This window comes from Hypanus sabinus, chromosome X1, assembly GCF_030144855.1.
Source record: "Hypanus sabinus isolate sHypSab1 chromosome X1, sHypSab1.hap1, whole genome shotgun sequence".
Lineage (NCBI taxonomy): Eukaryota > Metazoa > Chordata > Chondrichthyes > Myliobatiformes > Dasyatidae > Hypanus > Hypanus sabinus.
Window position 1 is genome coordinate 13,369,616 of NC_082738.1, and position 19,994 is coordinate 13,389,609.

At 41.2% G+C, this 19,994-nt stretch overlaps 1 protein-coding gene across 2 annotated transcripts in view; it reads right to left on the reverse strand.

Annotated features, from left to right (window-relative positions):
* cers5 (ceramide synthase 5) overlaps window positions 1–19,994 on the reverse strand; it is a 123,442-nt gene that overhangs the window by 20,336 nt on the left and 83,112 nt on the right. For both annotated transcript variants that reach the window (XM_059955824.1, XM_059955825.1), the window contains 3 exons: window positions 19,053–19,145; window positions 11,358–11,486; window positions 4,705–4,811 (listed from right to left, as the gene is read on the reverse strand). In XM_059955824.1, coding sequence (XP_059811807.1) covers window positions 4,705–4,811; window positions 11,358–11,486; window positions 19,053–19,145 — 329 coding nt within the window. The remainder of the gene's footprint in view (window positions 1–4,704; window positions 4,812–11,357; window positions 11,487–19,052; window positions 19,146–19,994) is intronic.

Below are 19,994 nucleotides of genomic sequence, written 5' to 3' on the forward strand. Positions count from 1 at the left end.
AGGGGAATAAATATTGATCTTGTTGGCGATGCACACATCCAATGTTCAAAATAAATTTATTATCAAACTACATACATCATACATGTATCTATCATACATATACACCTCCAAGATACATTCTCCTTGTGGGCAATCATAAGAACACAATAGAATCAATGAAGACCACACCCAACAGGACAGACAATAACCAATGTTAAAAACTACAAGTACAAAAAATTAATAATAATAAATATTGAGAACACGAGTTGAAGGGTTTTTGAAAGTGAGTCCATTGGTTATGGGAACATTTCAAGTGAAGTTATGCCCTCTGGTTCAAGAGGTTGAGGGGCAATGACTGTTCCTGAACCTGATGGTGTGGGTCTGTACCACCTTCCTGATGGTAGCAGCAAGAGAGCATAACCTGGGTGGTGAGGGCCCTTGATGATGGATGCTGCTTTCCAACAACAGTATTCCATATAGATGAGGTCAATGGTGGGGAGAACTTTACCCATAATGGACAGGGTCATATTCACTACTTTTTGCAGGCTTTTCCATTCATGTCAACTTTTTAAATATATATAATTTCTGTCCTTGCATGATTTTTAATCTATTCAATATACATACTGTAATTGACTTATTTTTTCTTCTATATTATGTATTGCATTGAACTACTGCTGCTAAGTTAACAAATTTCACAACACATGCCAGTGATAATAAACCCGATTCTGATTTTGGGCAATAAAAGACAAATATACAAAACAATCCTAGACTCTCCAACCTTTCCCCCAGCTTCAACTTTGCAGTCCCAGTAACAACCTTGTAAACCTCCACACCTTCTCCAATTTCAGTGCTATCTTTCCTATTGTGTGGACTGAGCTGTGCACAGTACCAGACCAATAGCCAGACTAGTATCGTTTACTGTTCTAGCACGGCCACCTTGCTCATACACTGTGCCTTGACTGATGAAGGAAGGCATCCTGTATGCCTTTTAAACCAGGGCTGCAGGGCAAATTAGTAGAGCAAGGATCTGGGCATATACATTGCAAATGATCTTTCATTCCAACACCCAATACTCTCCCATTTACTGTCCATTCTCTTGAAACATTGCACCTCCTCAACTGCATAACCTCCCACTTCTCTAGATTAAAAACCATTTTCCATGTTTCTACCCATTTTCCTGCAGTTAAAGCCTTCTTCCTCACTCTCAACCACAAAGCCGAATTTTGCATCTGCAGACTACCCCATCATGCCTCCTACAATACTAACTACAAAAATACAAGGAACCAAGTACAGAGCCCAGAAGGATTCCACTAGCACAGCCTTCATGTCATTAAATCACCAATTAACCATCACCCTTTGTTTCCTGCCTCTAAGCCAGTTTTCGGATCCAATTTGCCACTCTCCCTCAGATCTCATGGGCTTTTTAATTTTTTTGATTACCCTGTTATGTAGGACTTCGAAAGGCTTTGCTAAAATCCACAATGATCATATCAAATGCACTACCATTATCAACCCTTTTGGTTACTTCCTCAAAAATTCAATCGTTAGTCAAACCTGACATTTCCATAAGAACACAAGATATATGAGCAGGAGTAGGCCATCCGGCCCATCAAACCTGTCTCGTTATTCAATAAGATCATGGCTGAACTGTCCGTAAACTCAGCTCCATCTACCTGCCTTTTCCCCATAACCTTTAATCCCTTACTATGTAAAAACCTATTGAACCGTTTCTAAGTATATTTAGTGAAGAAGCCTCAACTGTTCCCCTGGGCAGAGAATTCCACAGATTCACCACTCTCTGGGAAAAACAGTTTCTCCTCATCTCCATCCTAAATCTTCTCCCCTGAATCTTGAGGCAATGTCCCCTTGTTCTAGTCCAGGGTGGGCAAACTTTTTGACTTGAGGGCCACAAAGGGTTCTAAAATTTGACAGGGGGGCCGGACCAGGAGCAGATGGACGGAGTGTTTTGGTAATACACCTCATAAGAGAAAATAAAATATCATGGGATATGTAGAAAACATGTGCTTTAATTTCAATTGAAAATGAACAAATGCATTACAACAAAATATCTGTCTTTGAAGTCCCATGGTATTTAGCTATTTATTGAAATGACTTTTAAAACACTGAAAATTAAATGAATAAAATACAGCTTTTTTAAATAGTAACAGTTATTATTTTAAAGCACTGAAAATTCTGTTATCCTTCAAGATATTATCATCATCACTCTCCTCCTGACTGTCTTTATTTCAAAAACGGTAGGAGATGCAGGTCTACTTGTCCTGCTCCTTCTTATTCAATTGTCCCCTGTGCCAAAACTCAACAACGACCCGCAGAATGACAAAGCAGGGAGAGCGCGCCGGTATGCGGAGCTCTGTGCTCGCAAATCCCCGCAGGCTATCTCTCTTAGCCAGAACGCTGGCTAATTGTGAGCCGTTTCGGATGTGCCAGGAAATGGGTCGCCACAAGGTCACAAAGTAAAGCGCAAATGTGGAGTAATACGCTGCACCTCAACAAAGGTCAATGTATATAGAGTGCGTCATCTATTGGGAAAACGCCAGAATTGCGGGGAGAAAACGTTAACAAGGTTTATTAATATAATTTCATCAAGTTCTGCGGGCCGGATTAAAAAGCTTAACGGGCCGCATTGGCCCGCGGGCCGTAGTTTGCCCATGCCTGTTCTAGTCTCACCAACCAATGGAAGCAACTTTCCTACTTCTATCTTATCTATCCCTTTCAAAATTTTGTATGTTTCTATAAGATCCCTTCTCATTCTTCTGAATTCCAGAGAGTATAGTCCCAGACGATTCAATCTCTCCTCATAGGTCAACCCCTTCATCCCTGGAATCAACCTGGTGAACCTCCTCTGCACTGCCTCCAAAGCCAGTGTATCCTTCCTCAAGTACGTAGACCAGAACTGCACACAATACTCCAGGTGCACCCAAAGACTGTGTCCACAGCTCTCATGAACAGAAAATTCCACAAGTTTATCACTGTCCGAGGTCAGAGCCAAAAAAAAAGGAAAAAAAACCAGGAATACATCTATATTTCTCATTTTAGTACTAAATGCCAGCCCCTTGTCCCAAGACCGTCACCCTCTGGATCTGGGTTGTCTAACCCAAGGAAACAGCCCTAGTCATCCACCACATTAATCATCAAGATTATTATTATTTTTCTTTTTATGAGATTCTTCTAAATTCTCATCCTTCTGAATTCCAAAAGGATAATGGTCTCTCCTCACAGGAGAGATCTTTTCATCGAAAAGATAGAAATTTTTGATACCATGTCATTCAGTTTCAATGTCAGAGATTTGTAATCCTTGCCACCAGGGACTCTGATTCATGCAATACTGAACTGCTCAGTGCTTAGGGACAGTGAACAACAATCTTGGATAAACAAAGAATTTATGAATCAAAGTGTCATTTTTCTACCTGGAGCATGGGGTGCAAGCTTAGTTAGATATCTATCCTGAGAGTGATGCCAGGTAAGATTCCATTTCATTTAACAAAAAACAATTTGCAATTTGGTCGGGATGGAATCACAGATGTGCTGAATTCACTTTCCTTCATACTGATCTTTACTCTTCTCTCAGGATTGATATCAAATCTATAATTTTAAACCACTGCTATGCCCAATGGCTCACAGGAATTGAAAGGGAAATGCCGAGGATACCCGGTTCTGGAATCAGGATTTTGGGAGGTGGATGTGGTTAGAGAATAGTTGGAATTGATAATTATAGGAGTGGAGACATTCTGCTGCAGCTCTACACGTCATTGGCAAGGCTGCGTTTGAAGTACTGTATGCATTTATGGTCACCCTATTATAGGAAAGATGTGGTTAAACTGGAAAGGGCGCAAAGATTTACAAGGATGAGGACCCGAGTTATATGGGAGAGGTGGACCAGACTAGGTCTTTATTCCTTGGTACATAGGAAATAAGGCAACCTTGTAGAAGTGCTTAAAATTGTGAGAGGCATAGATAGGCAAGATGGATGGCAAGTCTTTACCCCAAGTAGGGAAGTCCAAACCTAAAGGACATAAGTTTAGGAAGAGAGGGGGCAGATTTAAAAAGGGACCCGAGGGGCAGTAAATATATGGAATGAACTGCCAGAGGAAGTACTGAGGCAGGTACAATAGTATCATTTAAGAAATACTTAGATAGGGATATGGAAGGGTGGGGCTTTGAGGGAAAAGGGCTGAATGCAGGAAATTGGGACTAGTTGGGTGGTTGCCATAGTTGGACTAAAGGGCCTGTATCTGTGCTGTATTGCTTTGTGACTGGAGTGGAGACAGTGTGCTATGAAAATGCCTCTTCAGATTACAAACATTTAATCGCTCCCTTTGTTTGATGAAGGAAAAGATCCCACTAGAGTTTTAAACGGAGATTTCATTAGGAGTGAGACCTTATACGAAGTATAGCTAGCAATCCATCAAATAGCAAAGTTTACTTCCAAATTTTCACTACAATTGCCAAAACACATACGAGAAAAATCCAAGTGCATTTTCAAGTTAAGGTAACTTGTATACCAATTTAAGCAATGCCGAATTAATTATAAAATCTAGGAAGATAAATATCCTTTCCTTCACCCTCCAAGTGTTACGGTTGGTTACCCAAAGGGAACAGCAAATAAATAACATTGTCAGATGTTCATACATGTCTATTTCCCTCTTCCCCAGGACCCCAGCTTACAACCCAAAGCACAAAACCACCCCATTAATTACTACTCACCAGAATGGGTAAATGCCAAGTCTACTGCTGACGAAGACAAAACCAAACATCACAAATAGTGTGTCACAAAGTCTTTGATACTTGGCATAATTGGCTAATTTAGCAGCCTGTAAATCAAAACAGCAAAAGAGCTCATTAGTATCCTGTGCCACAGAGCTGATGAGACAAAGAGATTAACGCAAGGCCATTTGAGAAAACAGTGACAATGGAAAAAGGAAACTAGTCCCTCCATCTGAATGGTGTCATAATCAGTACATTCAAGATTAATTTGGACCTTTGAGAATAAGGTAGCTTTGCAACAACCCCCTGTACTCTTACTTCATTCTAGTTTCAACACTAAAAGGAGACAGTTTTTCTCACCATCACAGTTTTATGCATAGCTTTTGCGTAAGCCAGTGGGTAGACTTATTCAGAGCTGGGGGTTAAAGTGAGGGTGTTAAATTGCCTGTAGTCGAGTAATGATTTCCAATCAAAAAAGCAGTGTGTCACTGTGTTGCAGGAATGGGATTATGAAAATAGAGAAATAAAATGCTTCGATAATTTTGAGAGCCTTAATACTCCTCAGCCACAATTAAGACAACCATTATACAATTCCAGCTGAGAAATGTCAAATAATACTCAGTGTGCACCTGCAAGAGTGAACACATTTTTTCCCCCAAATACCCCTCAACCTTGGGAAAGAAGAGATTCCACAGAATTAATCCTGAAATACTGATAACAAGACCATAAGATATAGGAGCAGAAGTAGGCCATTCAGCCCATCAAGTCTGCTCCACCATTCAATCATGGCTGATCCAAATCTTCCAGTCATCCCCACTCCCCTGCCTTCTCCCCATACCCTTTGATGTCCTAGCTAATCAAGAACCTATCTATCTCTGCCTTAAATGCACCAAATGACTTGGCCTCCACAGCCACTCGTGGCAACAAATTCCACAGATTTGCCACCCTCTGACTAAAGTAATTTCTCCACATCTCTGTTCTAAATGAACATCCTTCAATCCTGAAGTTGTGCCCTCTTGTCCTGGACTCCCCTACCATGGGAAATAACTTTGCCATATCTCATCTGCTCAGGCCTTTTAACATTCAAGAATGGGGGGGGGGGTGAAATCTCATTCCCTGAACCCCAGGGAATACAGCCCAAGAGCTGCCAGATGTTCCTCATACAGTAACTCTTTCATTCCTGGAATCATTCTCGTGAATCTTTTCTGAATCCTCTCCAATGTCAGCACATCCTTTAAAATAAGGAGCCCAAAACTGCACACAATACTCCAAGTGTGGTCTCACGAGTGCCTTAGAGCCTCATCATCACATCCCTACTCATACTCTAGAAATGAATGCCAACATTGCATTCACCTTCTTCACCACCGACTCAACCTGGAGGTTAACCTTTAGGGTATCTTGCACAAGGACTCCCAAGTCCCTTTGCATCTCTGCATTTTGAGTTTTCTTCCCATCTAAATAATAGTCTGCTTGTTTATTTCTTCCACCAAAGTGCATGACCCTACACTTTACAACATTGTATTTCATTTGCCACTTCTTTGCCCATTCCCCTGAACCAGGCATGGGCAAACTACAGCTCGCGGGCCATATGCGCCCGTTAAGCTTTTTAATCCGGCCCGCAGAACTTGATGAAATTATATGAATAAACCTTGTTAACGTTTTTCCCCCCGCAATTCTGGCGTTTTCCCAATAGATGACGCACTCTATAGACATTTGTGGCGACCCATTTCCTGGCACATCCGAACTGGCTCACAATTAGCCAGTGTTCCGGCTAAGGGAGATAGCCTGCGGGGATTTGTGAGCAGAGTTTTGGAGCCTCTGCGCAGGGGGGCAGTTTGAGGGAGGCTTAAAAGTGAGGCTGGGGATTTTGAATAAAGTTTTTTTCTTCGACTGCAGTTACCGACTCCATGTCATAATTTTAGCGCTGCATGTAGCACACCGCTACACATTGACATTTGTTGAGGTGTAGCGTAATACTCCACATTTGCGCTTTACTCTTTGTTCGGCTCGACCTATTTGTGTGAACAGGTGTTCATGAACATCAACAAAGCCAGCCACAGATCCAAGTTAACTGACCAACACCTCAGATCCATCCTGAGAATCGCCACAACAAAACTAAATCCAGACTTTGATGCGCTGGCTAAAAAGGGAGACCAACAACACTGTTCCCACTGAAATTAAAAATAAGTTTCTTCGTTGTGTTAATAAGCCTTACATGTTACATGTCATTTCTGTTAAGTGATGGACATGAGTAGTGCGCAGGTGCACGTATGTTCTCAAAATAAAAAATGCGCTCCAGATCAAATAACGCACTCCGCATACTGGCGTGCTCTCACTGTTCTGTCATTGTGCGGGTCGTTGTTGAGTTTTGGCACAGGGGACAATTGAATAAGAAGGAGCAGGACAAGTAGACCTGCATCTCCTACCATTTTTGAAATAAAGACAGGAGGAGAGTGATGATGATAATATCTTGAAGGATAACAGAATCTTCAGTGCTTTAAAATAATAACTGTTACTATTAAAAAAGCTGTATTTTATTCATTTAATTTTCAGTGTTTTAAAAGTCATTTCAATAAATAACTAAATACCATGGGACTTCAAAGACAGATATTTTGTTGTAATGCATTTGTTCATTTTCAATTGAAATTAAAGCACATGTTTTCTACATATCCCATGATGTTTTATTTTCTCTTGAGGTGTATTACCAAAACACTCCGTCCATCTGCTCCTGGTCCGGCCCCCCCTGTCAAATTTTAGAACCCTTTGTGGCCCACAAGTCAAAAAGTTTGCCCACCCCTGCCCTAAACTATCTAAGTTTCTCTGCAGGTTCTCTGTTTCCTCAACACTACCCACTCCTCCACCCATCTTTGTATCATTGGCAAATTTAGCCACAAATCCATTAATCCCATAGTCCAAATCATCGATATATATCGTAAAAATCAGCAGTCGCAACACTGACCCCTGTGGAACTCCACTGGTAACAAGCGGCCAGCCAGAATAGGATCCCTTTATTCGCACCGTTTTCTGCTGACCAGCCAATGCTCCCCCCACATTAGCAATTTCCCTGTAATTCCATGGGCTCTTACTTTGCTAAGCAACCTCCTGTGCAGCACCTTGTTAAAGGCCTTCTGAAAATCCAAGTACAGGTAGTCGCCGAGTTATGAACGTCCGACTTACCGACAACTTGTACTTACAAACCGAGGAAGGAGAACACCGTCCGCCATTTTAAGTCGGATCGTGACACCGTCCACCATTTTAAGTCATTGCCATTGACACTGTGTTGAGTGTTTAAACTTTGTATTTGGCTTAAATTTTTCTTAGTAAGATTCACCCTGACCCCCCCCCCCCCACCACTCCGGTCAGCTGGTAGCACAGTTAGATCAGCACCGGGCTAGAGAACGGAGGGTCTCAAGTTCGATTTAGTGACAGACCGCTCCTGTGCCGGGTTGATGTCAATCCAGTGACTCCCGTACCATCCAACTCGACCTCACAAAAAAAAAACATACCACCTCCAGTTTAAATTCCCACGTGGAATATTGTAGAGGATCAAATACCCAAACCCAGCACAGCCCCCACTTGTCCCATTTAACCTGTCTCAGTGCGGTGCAGTTTAGGACCCAGGGAAATCAGTGCAGTGGTCCTTAAGACCCAGCGGACCTCAGAAGATGGCGCAGGTCCAGACCCACCGCCCGCAGTGTTTCTGTTCCATTGACGGGAAGCGATCGCGATTGAAAATAAAGTGGAAATAATAAAGTGTTTGAAAAGAGGTGAAACACCATCGGTCATTGGAAAAACATTAGGCTACAGTCGATCAACGATCGGAACAATTTTAAAGGATAATGGATAAAGTGAGAATAATGGAGCATGTGAAAGGCCCTGCCCGATGAAAGCTACAATTATTACTAAGCAACACAGTGGTTTAATTATTGGAATACATATGTTTCTTAAGTGTTTTATATGCATAGAAAGGTAAAATATATACGGTATACTAAGACAAACATTTGATGAAATGACGGTAAATAATACAGGATGTACTTGTTCTGACTTGCGTACAAATCCGACTTAAAGACAGACTCAGGAACAGAACTCATACGTAACCTGGGGACTGCCTGCACACTACATCCACTGCATCTCCTTTGTCTACCCTGCTTGTAAGTCAAGACAATATACAAGCTGTTGCTTAATCAGCAAATGCAAGGAAAAACCCCATCAGCTCTGCAGCAAGATCAAGCAATCCTGTTTGGTTCCACCAAAAATTCCAGGCTTCAGGCATTTATCTGCAGGCTACTCCTTCAGCGTGTAACTTGGGCATCCTGTCTGATGAGCTCCAAACTCCAGACCACCATCTTCCAATTGCTACCTTGAACATCTCCCGTCACTCAAGCACTCCAAGACAATCTCAATCCTTCTGCAGCTACCATCAGACAGGAGGTACAGGAGACTGAAGTCCCAGACCACCAGGTTCAAGAACGGTGACTTCTCTTCAACCATTTGGTTCTTGAACTGAATGGCACGACCCCATTCACTACAGCTTTTTCAAATGGGTTTATTGTCATATGTACTGAGACAGTAAAAAGCGTGTTCATACAGATCAGATTACAGCGCATTGAGGCAAAACAATGACCACTTTGCATTAAAATGGACTTTGTTTTTGTTCTAATTGTACAGTTTTTACATGAATCAACAATTTGTTTTCTGTATGAATGCTGCTTATACAATGTGATGTGCCTGTGCTGCTGCTGTAAGCAAGTGTTTCTCTGCACCATTGCATATATTTACTTGTGCACATAACAATAAACTCCACTTTTGACTCTGGTAGCCTCCTCTATTGCATCTAAACAATTTTCAACTCATTCAGAAACCAATGAATAAAGAACAGAACCCACACCATTTACTTTCACCAAACACCTTTGTTTCCAGCTTCTAGCAATCAGCAAAATAATTAAAGCCCAAGTGCTCTCGTTCTGGCCCTGTAGCATTCATCCAACCCAACACTTGCCCCCAACCTTCAGACATCTATCAACTGCATGCTGGCTATTCATTCTACCTGCTTCACCATCACACACCTTCAGCCCTGCACTTGATTCTGTCCCAAGTCCTCTGCCTTCCCCCAGAGGTCACCTCCCCCATTTCCTGCATGCTGACCACTATTCACTCATCTTCTCCCACCACTTTGGTTCAAGTTGCATGTCAAAAATACCTCGTGTTCACTCAAGCAACAGGGATTCTTTTGGCAAGTCTTTCAAAAATGACTACCTTTAGAATAACCCCCAGGCCCTGCTTGATGTGAGTTAGGCACTTCTGAACTGACCAAGCCCATAAAACGGTTCTGTCTAGATCTTCCATATTATGTCTTGTGGTGAGGTGGGGTGGAGAATGAGGTGCATTCACAAGAAATAGCTTGTGTGCAAACACACAAAATGCATCACTAACACAAGAGATTCTGCAGATGCTGAAAATCAAGAAACTCCCTGATGAAGGGTCTCGGCCTGAAATGTCAACTGTTTATTCCCCTCCATCAATGCTGCCTGACTTATTGAATTTCTCCAGCATTTTGTGTGTTGAATAACACAGCACTGCCAACCCAGTCATATATAGTTCTCTCCACCCTGGCTCAAACTCATCTCAATCCCTGATTTTTTTAATATTTACCAGTAGAAAATCTGACATTTTTATCAGAATGCCTCCAGAGACCCGCAACATCAGCTGTGAACTTAAACTGACAATGGTCTTCTTGAAGTAAAGATGGGTGAGGTTTAACAAAATATGCATGGCATCAGAACAGATTTAAACAGCTAGCTGTTCCTTTTAGCTGACAGTTCAAGGGTAGAGGACATTTGATTTGAACTATTTACACCAGTTATTTAAGGAACAAGGAAAATCAGTAGGGCTGGTGGAAACAGACAAGCAGGGCTTTCCACAATAAATTGGCACACGAGAGAGAATATCCTTCACGTCAGATTTATGGGGGGAAAATAAACTGTTGGAATTATTTTACCAGTAACCACCATAGGTTCAAATGACCTTTTGTTCCATAATGTACAATTCTATGCCACATCAGAGCCAAGGCACAGAGCAAAAGTCCAGCTTACTAAGCAGCTCCTGCCTTGGGCTTGGCATGCTGGGGTTAGTGACACATCATGTGGGCTGACATTTTAAGGGGACAAGGGTCATACAGAACTTCAACTAGCAAAGTTGAATGGATCTGGGCAAGGACAAGGGACAAACCTCAAAAATCAAACACTGGATGGGTGGAAACCTTTAATCATATTCTGCAAGATAATAAAAAGGCCAAACTTCAGATTCCCTCCAATCCCCAGATGCTCACTTGTCACCCAGATAGAAGCAGATTGCATGTAGGTGGTTAGTGCTGCCAAGCAATCTCAGGCCTGTAAACCATAAAAAACAAAGGTCAAGTAATTAACATTATCTGAACTGGGTTATTAAACTGGAGTCTTGGACTCCTGCCCAGAGGTTTTCTCCCCACCTTCCTTTCTTATCACTGCTTTCGCTTTCTGTGGGAACTTTCAATGGAAGGCAAATCCAACTCTCCAATTGGGAATTGAGAACCAAGAAGCATCTTCCACCGTGTGAAGAACTAGAGAATCTCCAGCAGGCCACAATATCTACAGTGAGCAACAAGATATCCTCACCTCTAAAAGGAAATCAGACGCATCGTGAAGACACATGACAAGTGTTCCAACCCGCACCATGTTGTTGACGTAAGAAAATGTGATTAATCCAACCGTTGCAAGGTGGTGGAGAAACATAATGAGGAAATCCTGCAAGGGAATAAAATGGCAGGCATCAGTCAACTATTAATGGCACAGATACACATGAAACAATTGTGTGAAAGTTACAGCTGGTCTCATTCCCCTCCCCACTACTTTACAGTAACAGGTAAACAAACCGCGAAGTTAGTGGGGATAGGGTGGAAGAAAGAATACACAGGACCTCAAATCTCAACACAAGACGATGAAGGAGATTCAACCAAGACTCACAGCATAGTAGTTTGCACCAAAATGCATTATGAGCAAACTAGAGTCTGCGAAAGGGTTGAAGAACAACTCGAAGAAGTTGTAGGAACAGTATGCAAAATATCTGTTGCACTCAATTTTCAGAATCACTTTCCAATAATACAAAAGCAAAGCACTGTAGATGCTAGAAGTCCGTATCAACACATAAAATACTTCAGATCAAGCAACATTCTGAAAGAGCACATTTCAGGTCATGCTTTAGGATGAAGCTCAGGGTTTAATGTGGTGACATGTATATACTCTAATAAATTTTACTTTGAACTTCGAAGAGGAGAGAGAACAAAACAAAGGCTGAGGGATTAAATGACAGGAAGATGGTGCAGGTGAAAGGGATGGTAATAGGAAACATGTCTGACAGTGAAGAATGTAAATCTACCCAGGAAATGCGGAGTAAATGCTAGAAATCCACAGAGACATGTTGTTTATCTGCAACTGGTTATCCAAGGAATTTTATTATTTCTAATGTAAAATCCTCACCAAATTAATCTCTCAAATTAATATAGTCAGCTGTTTTTTTTAACCAAACCACTACCTGGTTTTTGATCCCAAGCAAAAGGGAAGGAAAATGAAAAAGTGGCTCCCTAAACATTCAATGACAAATAGAAGGAACCTCAGGAGGTCAGTTAGCATCTGCACAGCCAGATGGGCTGACCACTCCTTCCATGCCAAATCACTTGCCTAAGCAGTCAACACAGAAACAAAGTGTGAACTTTATTTGAAGAATTAATTGCAACTGGACATATGAATTTCATGCAAATTATTTAATTCAAATGGGAGATGAGGGGGTTGCAATGAGAAGTCTCTTGGCTTATAAATAAAACATCAGGTACAAGACAACTACAGTACTGTGCAAAAGTCTTAGACACCCTAGATTGGTTGATTAATTTATTTAAAAATATGGTTTCAGATGGTGTGGCCTCCACAGAGCCCCAAACTCAACATCAAGGCTGTCTGGGATTACCCAGAGAGACAGCCAAAGTCTGCAGAAGAACTGTGGCAAGCTCTCCAAGATACTCGGAATAACCCACCAGCTGACTTTCTAATGCACGACAGTGTACCCAAGAGAATTGACACAGTTTTAAAAGCAAGGGTGGTTACACCAAACATGATTTGATTTAGTTTTGTTTTACTGTTTATTGCTCTTTATAGTAATTTTTTGATATTTAGGAACTTTCCATTATCTTGACAGCATCTTCACTTTTCAGAATTTTGTTATTTTTTAAAACATGTGCCCAAGACTTTTACACAGTACCACAGATATTACTTCTGTGTAACTGGATTTGAGTCAAATTAGTCAGAGCCCCTCAATTTGTACATACTTTATTGGTTCAAGGAATTTTTGCCCAAATATTATAGTTGGCAAGGCCACATTTGGAGTACTGTATGCAGTCTTGGTCTTGGTCTCCCTACCATAGGGAGAAACTCATTAAATCAGAGAGGGGGCAAAAAAAGATTTACAAGGATGTTACTGGGACTGGAGGGCTAGGGTTACAAGCAGAGACTGAATAGGCTGGTACTGTTTTCCCTGAAGCCAAGGAGACTGAGAAGTGACCTTACGGAAGGATACAAAATCATGAAGTGTACAGATAAAGTAAATCTTTTCCCCCCACAGTAGTGGAGCCCAAAACTAAGTTTAAAGTGAGAGGTGGAAGATTTAAAAAAGGTTCCCCCCCACCCCCACAGAGGGTGGTCAGTATATGCCAGAGGAAGAGGTAGAGGCAGATACGATCACAACATTTTGGACAGATACGTGGATAGAAAGAGTTTAGAGGGATATGGGCCAAACACAGGCAAGTGGGACTACCTCAGTTGGGCATCTTGGTCAGCGTGGACAAGTTGTGCCGAAGGACCTGTTTCTGTGCTGTTGAACTCTTGACCCTGTTCTTCTGTCATCCATTTTAATCATTTAAAAGTAAGAGTTGGTCAGCTTTAACAACAACACCTGATGAATGGGTTAATGCTTCTGGCAATGCAGCAGACAAGAACATCAGATGGCATTGATGCATCTATGGAGGCCAGTAGAAGCTGTTTTGGAAGGTCAGGCTATGATAGCAATGACAATTCCATCTGGGAGTATGTGAGTGTGGACTTTACACAAAGTGTATGTGCACCAACAGAAAGAAATAAAAGCATGAGGCCATTTGACCCCTTGTGTCTGCTCCACCATACCATCACATCATGGTTGATCTTTACTTCAGTGCCATGTTCCTGTGCTAACCCTATATCCCATGGCTCCCTAAAAAAAGTAAGAAAGAATTTTGGTTTCGTTTTCATGTGTGCACAGCAGAGCCTGAAAGTGAAGGAGAGGCCTGCCAATGCTGCCTGGGAAATATTCCAGAGACCAAGAATCTATTTGACAACTCCCATTAACATTATTGAACTGGAACCATTCCTTGGTCAGTGACTGCATGCAAACTCATCAAAGGAATGTGCCTTCCTTTGCTATATGGAGGAAATGCAGAGCTGAGGCAGCAGGGCCTGGGCCCTAGGGAAGGCATGAACAGAGGTCTGATCAATTTAAGCGCCAGGCCAGATTGAGGCAGCGGGACCCAGGCCTGAAAGCATATTGAAGTGGCAGGGCCAGGGTCCGAGAGTGAGGAACAACCCGAGGTTTGGACGATTTAAGCACCAGGCCAGTTTGTAAAGGTCAGCGCGTCATGCTGGAGGAGAGGAACAGGCTGGTTCAGCTCGTTGCCCTAAGGTTTACTTGTCTCTGCGCTGGCCTGCAACTAACCGGCTCCCAAATTGGCTGCAGTGATGACTGGCTTCATGGTTGTGGACTCACTTTCATGAACTTCAGTTCTGAATGTTACTTGCTTACTTTTGTTGTTTGCATAATTTGTTCCCCCTTCCCCCCCACACACACATTGGGTGCTTGGTCTTTTCATTTAAATAGGTTCTATTGAGTTTCTTTGTTTAGTGGCTGCCTGTAAGAAGACAAATCTCAAGGTCGTATATAGTATACATATTGATAATAAATGAACTTTGAACCCAGAAATGAATACAAATATGATGCAAGTCTATGAAGTTCAAGGAGTTGAGATGATAGTTCAAGTCCCAGGCAGTTCAACTTTCACAGACTGTATACCGGAAAACAAACCTTCTACAGTAAAATGAAACCCTTGTGACCAGAATTAAGGAGGAAGCTGATTAAACAAAGCTAAGGGGTGAAGGAAAGGCAAAATGCTGGACCAGCTCTCAGCACACTACGAGGTCAGTGCAAACAGTGCACAGACAGCAATACTCAAGCCTGGTGGTGATAAAGAACACAAAACAAGCCAAGAGGGAGCCATTTAGAACAGCAGATGAATGAATCATCAGCACAAAATGGTTGCAGCCTATACAAATGATGCACAACAGGGACAAGATAGATAAAGGGCAAATGGGATCCTTTCTGCACTAAAAATAAGTTTATTAAATACAAAACAAAGACAAGGAGTTTCTAATACAAATAGACCAGTCAAGGCATGGGTGAGGTTTGGTCTTTACAAGTTCAACAATCACTGGTAGGAATTCACCCAGGTCCTATGACCAATGTGAGGCAACATATCAGCCTACAACTATCAACACAAGCTGCCAAGCTGAACCCTAAAAGAGCCCAGGTCAGATAATACTTCCAAGAGCTGAGGAGGAAGGGAAGGGGAAAGTTAAGGCAGCGACCAGTATGGGAGAAGTATTTTAACATATCATAAGACCACTGGGTACCACCTCAAATCCACACTTCGCAAAAATTTTAAAATATCCACCAACTCCACCAGTTGAGTCGGTGGTGTTTTTTAAAAAAAAACACAGTAGTCCTATTTAAATCCAAGTTCTCAGCTTAGACTTTGGCAATAACTGAATTGAAGGTTAAATGCCACGATTATACTTGTTTTTTTTTTAAAAAAAGAGACAACCAAGTTGAAATTAAACTTGCAGCTGGTAAGGTTATGCTTCTGAGCATTTCTGAGCAGAAATCATTCAGTTTGCAAACACGCAGTCTTTAATTTAAAAGCAAAGGTAATTAATTTATGAAATGCTGCACTCATACGACAAGCAGCTGAGTGATCACAAGACTATCGAAATCAAAGATGCTAGACTTAAGCATTGGGAGAAGTCATTTTAAATTGCTAATGGGGTCCCACTCTCTCAAGGACCCCATCAAAGTTGTCAACGTACACACACTGGACAGAAATGGCCCCAGAGGGACGTGGTAACTTGCTTGCAAATAGTCTGAAAAATTTGTCAATCTTCATTCCAAAGCATTTTTTAAAAAAATTGCCATCCTTCCCATTTTTCATATCCCTTCATTTTCTAGGGTAATCTCCCATGTGGAGACTTGAAAAAAAAAGGCTTTTCTAATGTTTGAGGGTTGACTGCCCTTCTAGGATTCAAAAGACAGGGACAGACCATTTGGCCTACTCATTCCATGCTGACATTTATGCTCCACTCAAGCCACCTTTCCTCCACTATTTCTATCAGTACAAGCCTCCATTCCTTCTCTCTCATCAGCTTTTCCAGTCTGCCCCCATTTACAACCATGCCATTTACTTCAACCTCTCTTTGTGGGAGTGAGTTCCACACCCGATACTTTCTGAATAGAGAATGTTCTTCCGAATTTCCCACTGGATTTTTTGGTGATCTTCTTCCCCATAGGGAAAACATTTCCAGCTTCAAATTCCTTCATAAAGACCTCTATTAGGTCAATTCAATGAAGTAGTAGCAATCAGTTAGACTGAAGAAGCAAACCTGGGACCAGTTTAGTTTGAGACTGATTGAATCAGGACGCATGTTGGCCCTTCTTAAACCGATGAAAGGAATTTCAGTGATTTAACTGCAATGCTACAGAATTGAATTTATTTATGTATTATTCACAGTACTGTATTTATCCACTACCCCTCTGAGAAAACTCCAGCACTACTCTCTTCCCAGGGAATTAGTTGAGTGAATATTACAGCCTGCCAATCAAATTCAGAAACAAATACAGTCAAGCAGTTCTTACAGCCAGTTTGGATAGTGTTTTTATTCCAAACTGTAATTGGGCAGACAATTTGTAAAAATCTCAGGCTTTCTGAGATATCCTTGAGAAAAAGCGAACTATGTTCACTAATACTTGGCAATCTCCAAGGCTTGAACGTGGAAGAGCAACATTCAGGATTGTATTAAGCACTGAGCCTATGTGAGCAAATGGTAGTATTGCAGACAGGCAAAAATGTTTGCATCATGTACATGGGCTGAAGGGTTCCTTTCTGTACTGTACATCTCCATGACATGATGGAACGATCGCAGACTGCTTACCCCATCAGGTACTACCTGCCCCATCACCGAGTCATAAAGCACAAAAAGCAGGCCGTGTAACCCAAATGGTCCATGCTGACCAAAGTCCCCATCTAAACCAGTCCCATTTGCCATGTATAGCCCACATCCCTCTAAATCTTTCCTATCAGTGTACCTGCCCAACTGTCTTTTAAATCATGTTAATATTCCTGCCTCAACTTCCACTGGCAGCTTGTTCCATATATAGACCAACCTCTGGGTCAAAATGTTGCTCCTCAGGTTTCTGTTAAAATCTTACCCCTCATCCCTCTCAACCTAAACCCTTGGCCTAGTTTTTGATTCCCCAACCCTGGGAAAAAGACTGAGCATACACTACACCCATGTCCCTCATAATTTTAGACACCAGAGTCCCATCCCATCCATGGAGAAGTCTGCATTTCTTGCACAGGCCTCATCAGCCATCTTATAGCCCACATAACGAAAAGAAACAAATCATCCCCCATGTCAAAAGACTGCCAGAGAGGACCGATTCTTTATGCCTTTGTATTGCTTGGGTTTATTACTGAGAAATTCATTCACAAGCAAAATCACTACAAAAAATGGATTAGGTTCAACTTTGCTTGCATAACATAAAGTGGGAAAGCTGCAATCACAATACCAAACAGATAAGCAGCTTTATTTAGTTCAGTATTTGTCAATGTAAGCAGCCACTATCTGCACACCTGCTGCTAAGAGGCTTTGTTGAAACTATGTGGCACAAATAAAGACGACAAAGCAAATCAATTAAAAACAAAAATAAATGCTTGGAAATTATCTTTACAGTAATTACAAAAAGTTGGGCAAATGCAGGGTAAAAGTTGCTCTCACATTCAAAATACTCCCCTAATTGCAAAAGCAAAAAAGATCCAAATATATTACTATCTAGAAATAAAAGAAAAATGCAGGAAATGTTCCAAGAGCACTGTTGATTTCCACTTCCAGCAGTTAAACTTTCTGAATCAGAACCCAGCCCAGAAGGTAGCCATTTGGCCCATCAAGTTTGAACCAGCTCTTTCAATTAATGAGTTACAACAAAATAGGCAAACAGTTAATAATTAGTTTTAACTTGCAGAACCAGCCCCAAAATCCAAGCCTACTTATTCTCTGTCTGCAGTGTAACCATGTCTAATAAAGCAAAAAAAAAACATCAGTTTGAAGATCAAAATATCCTTTTTGGACTACTTTTAATTCAAGATCAGTTATTGAGCTTTGGTTCTGTTAGTATGCAATTTAACAATTTTATACATTGTACATCTTGGTGATGCAATACTCTCATATCTGCTGTAAATGAACTCTCAGTGTATGCAAGTGGCAACAGAATCAATTGGCAAGGGACAGAGAGACAGAAAGCAAGTTGTCAAGCTAGAGAGAAATGGGACAGATGGGATTACTGTGTTAAAGGCCAGCACAGACAAGATGTGCCCAGCCACCTTCCTCTCCATCATTAAAAGTGACCAAGTACATGGCCAGAAAGTTATGGATAATAGATAGAAAGGTACAGGCCAAATGCAGGGAACTGGGCTGTGACCAGTTCAAGTGGACAACTTAGTCAGCATGGATCAGATATGAAGTGCCCATTTTTGTCCTGCATAAGAGGGGCATAGACAGGGTGAAAGTACCATCTCCCCCCCCCCACCCCCAAGGGAAGATCTCCGAAAAACTAGAGGGCATGTGTTAGTGATTTGAGGCAAGTGATTTAAGGACATCAGGAACAGCTTTTTTCACACAAGGGGTAGTGCATATTTGAAATAAGCTGCTAGAGACATCTAGTTAAGTAGATGGATAGGAGAGGTTTAGAGGAATAGGCTAAATGCAGGCAAATGGCACTAGCTCACTGGCCAAACAGTCAGCATGGATGAGTTGGGCTGAAGGCCCCATTTCCACCCTGTATAACTATGACAGAGTAATTTTTAAAAAAAAGTAATTTGACCAGCATCTACAATGCTGGAGTTCCCAAGCACTTTAAAAAGAGATTACACTAATGGTTGGCTTTCAATAGGAAACCCAGCTGCTTACCTTTCTTTTAATATCTGTAAACTGTGAAAACATCAGTGACCAGTAGAATGACAGCTCCATTATGTAATAATAATACATGTCAAATACCAGTTGCTGTAGGAAAGGACAAAAACATTTGACAAGGTTTAAGCATCATAAAGGGAATATAGTCCCTGTACAAAACACAAATATTACAAGCTAACGAGAGCTATGAAAACACATGGTTGAATGCATTATATTTAGCTTTTGCTTTATATAAAAAAAAGCCAACATTGTTCTCAACAAAATGCAACTGATAGTTCTGCTATATGCATTGAGCCAGATTAGGACTGAAATATTGATCATATTTCACACTGTTGAACAAAAGGACTTTTAAAATTTAAAATATGGACAGCTTGAATACCAATGTTTTAAATATACAAACTGAGGTTTTTGCTATCAAGTGACAAATTGGGAGAGATTAAACCACCTTTTTATACAGGGGAAACAGACTTTTTGGGTTGAATTGTCTCTCAATTACAGCACAGTGTGCCTGTTTCTCATTAAACATCTGGTAGACTATGTAACAGCCATTAAAATTGACTTCAGAATTTGCTGTTTTGCCCCGACCTCATTCTTTCCCTCTCTCAGTCACAAACAAAAAGTAGTCAAAAGCAGTTTGACTGATGGATAGGTAACAGCAACTGTATTTGAGTACCAATTGATCCATACAAGAAGGATATACAAAAGATTCATTCGGACAATAATGCAATCAAACAGGCAAATAGACAAGACAGCTTTTGCCCTTAGAAAGCATTAAGAATTATAGTTATCTATTTTTTGTTAATAGGTTGTCATATTCTTATGCCAGAGTTCTGAAGCAAAGTCAGCAACAGGTAACATTAGTGTTGTTTCTCTCCTCACACATGCTGCCTGACTTGCTGAAATTTTCCAGCATTTCATTTCATCTCATTAAACTAGTTG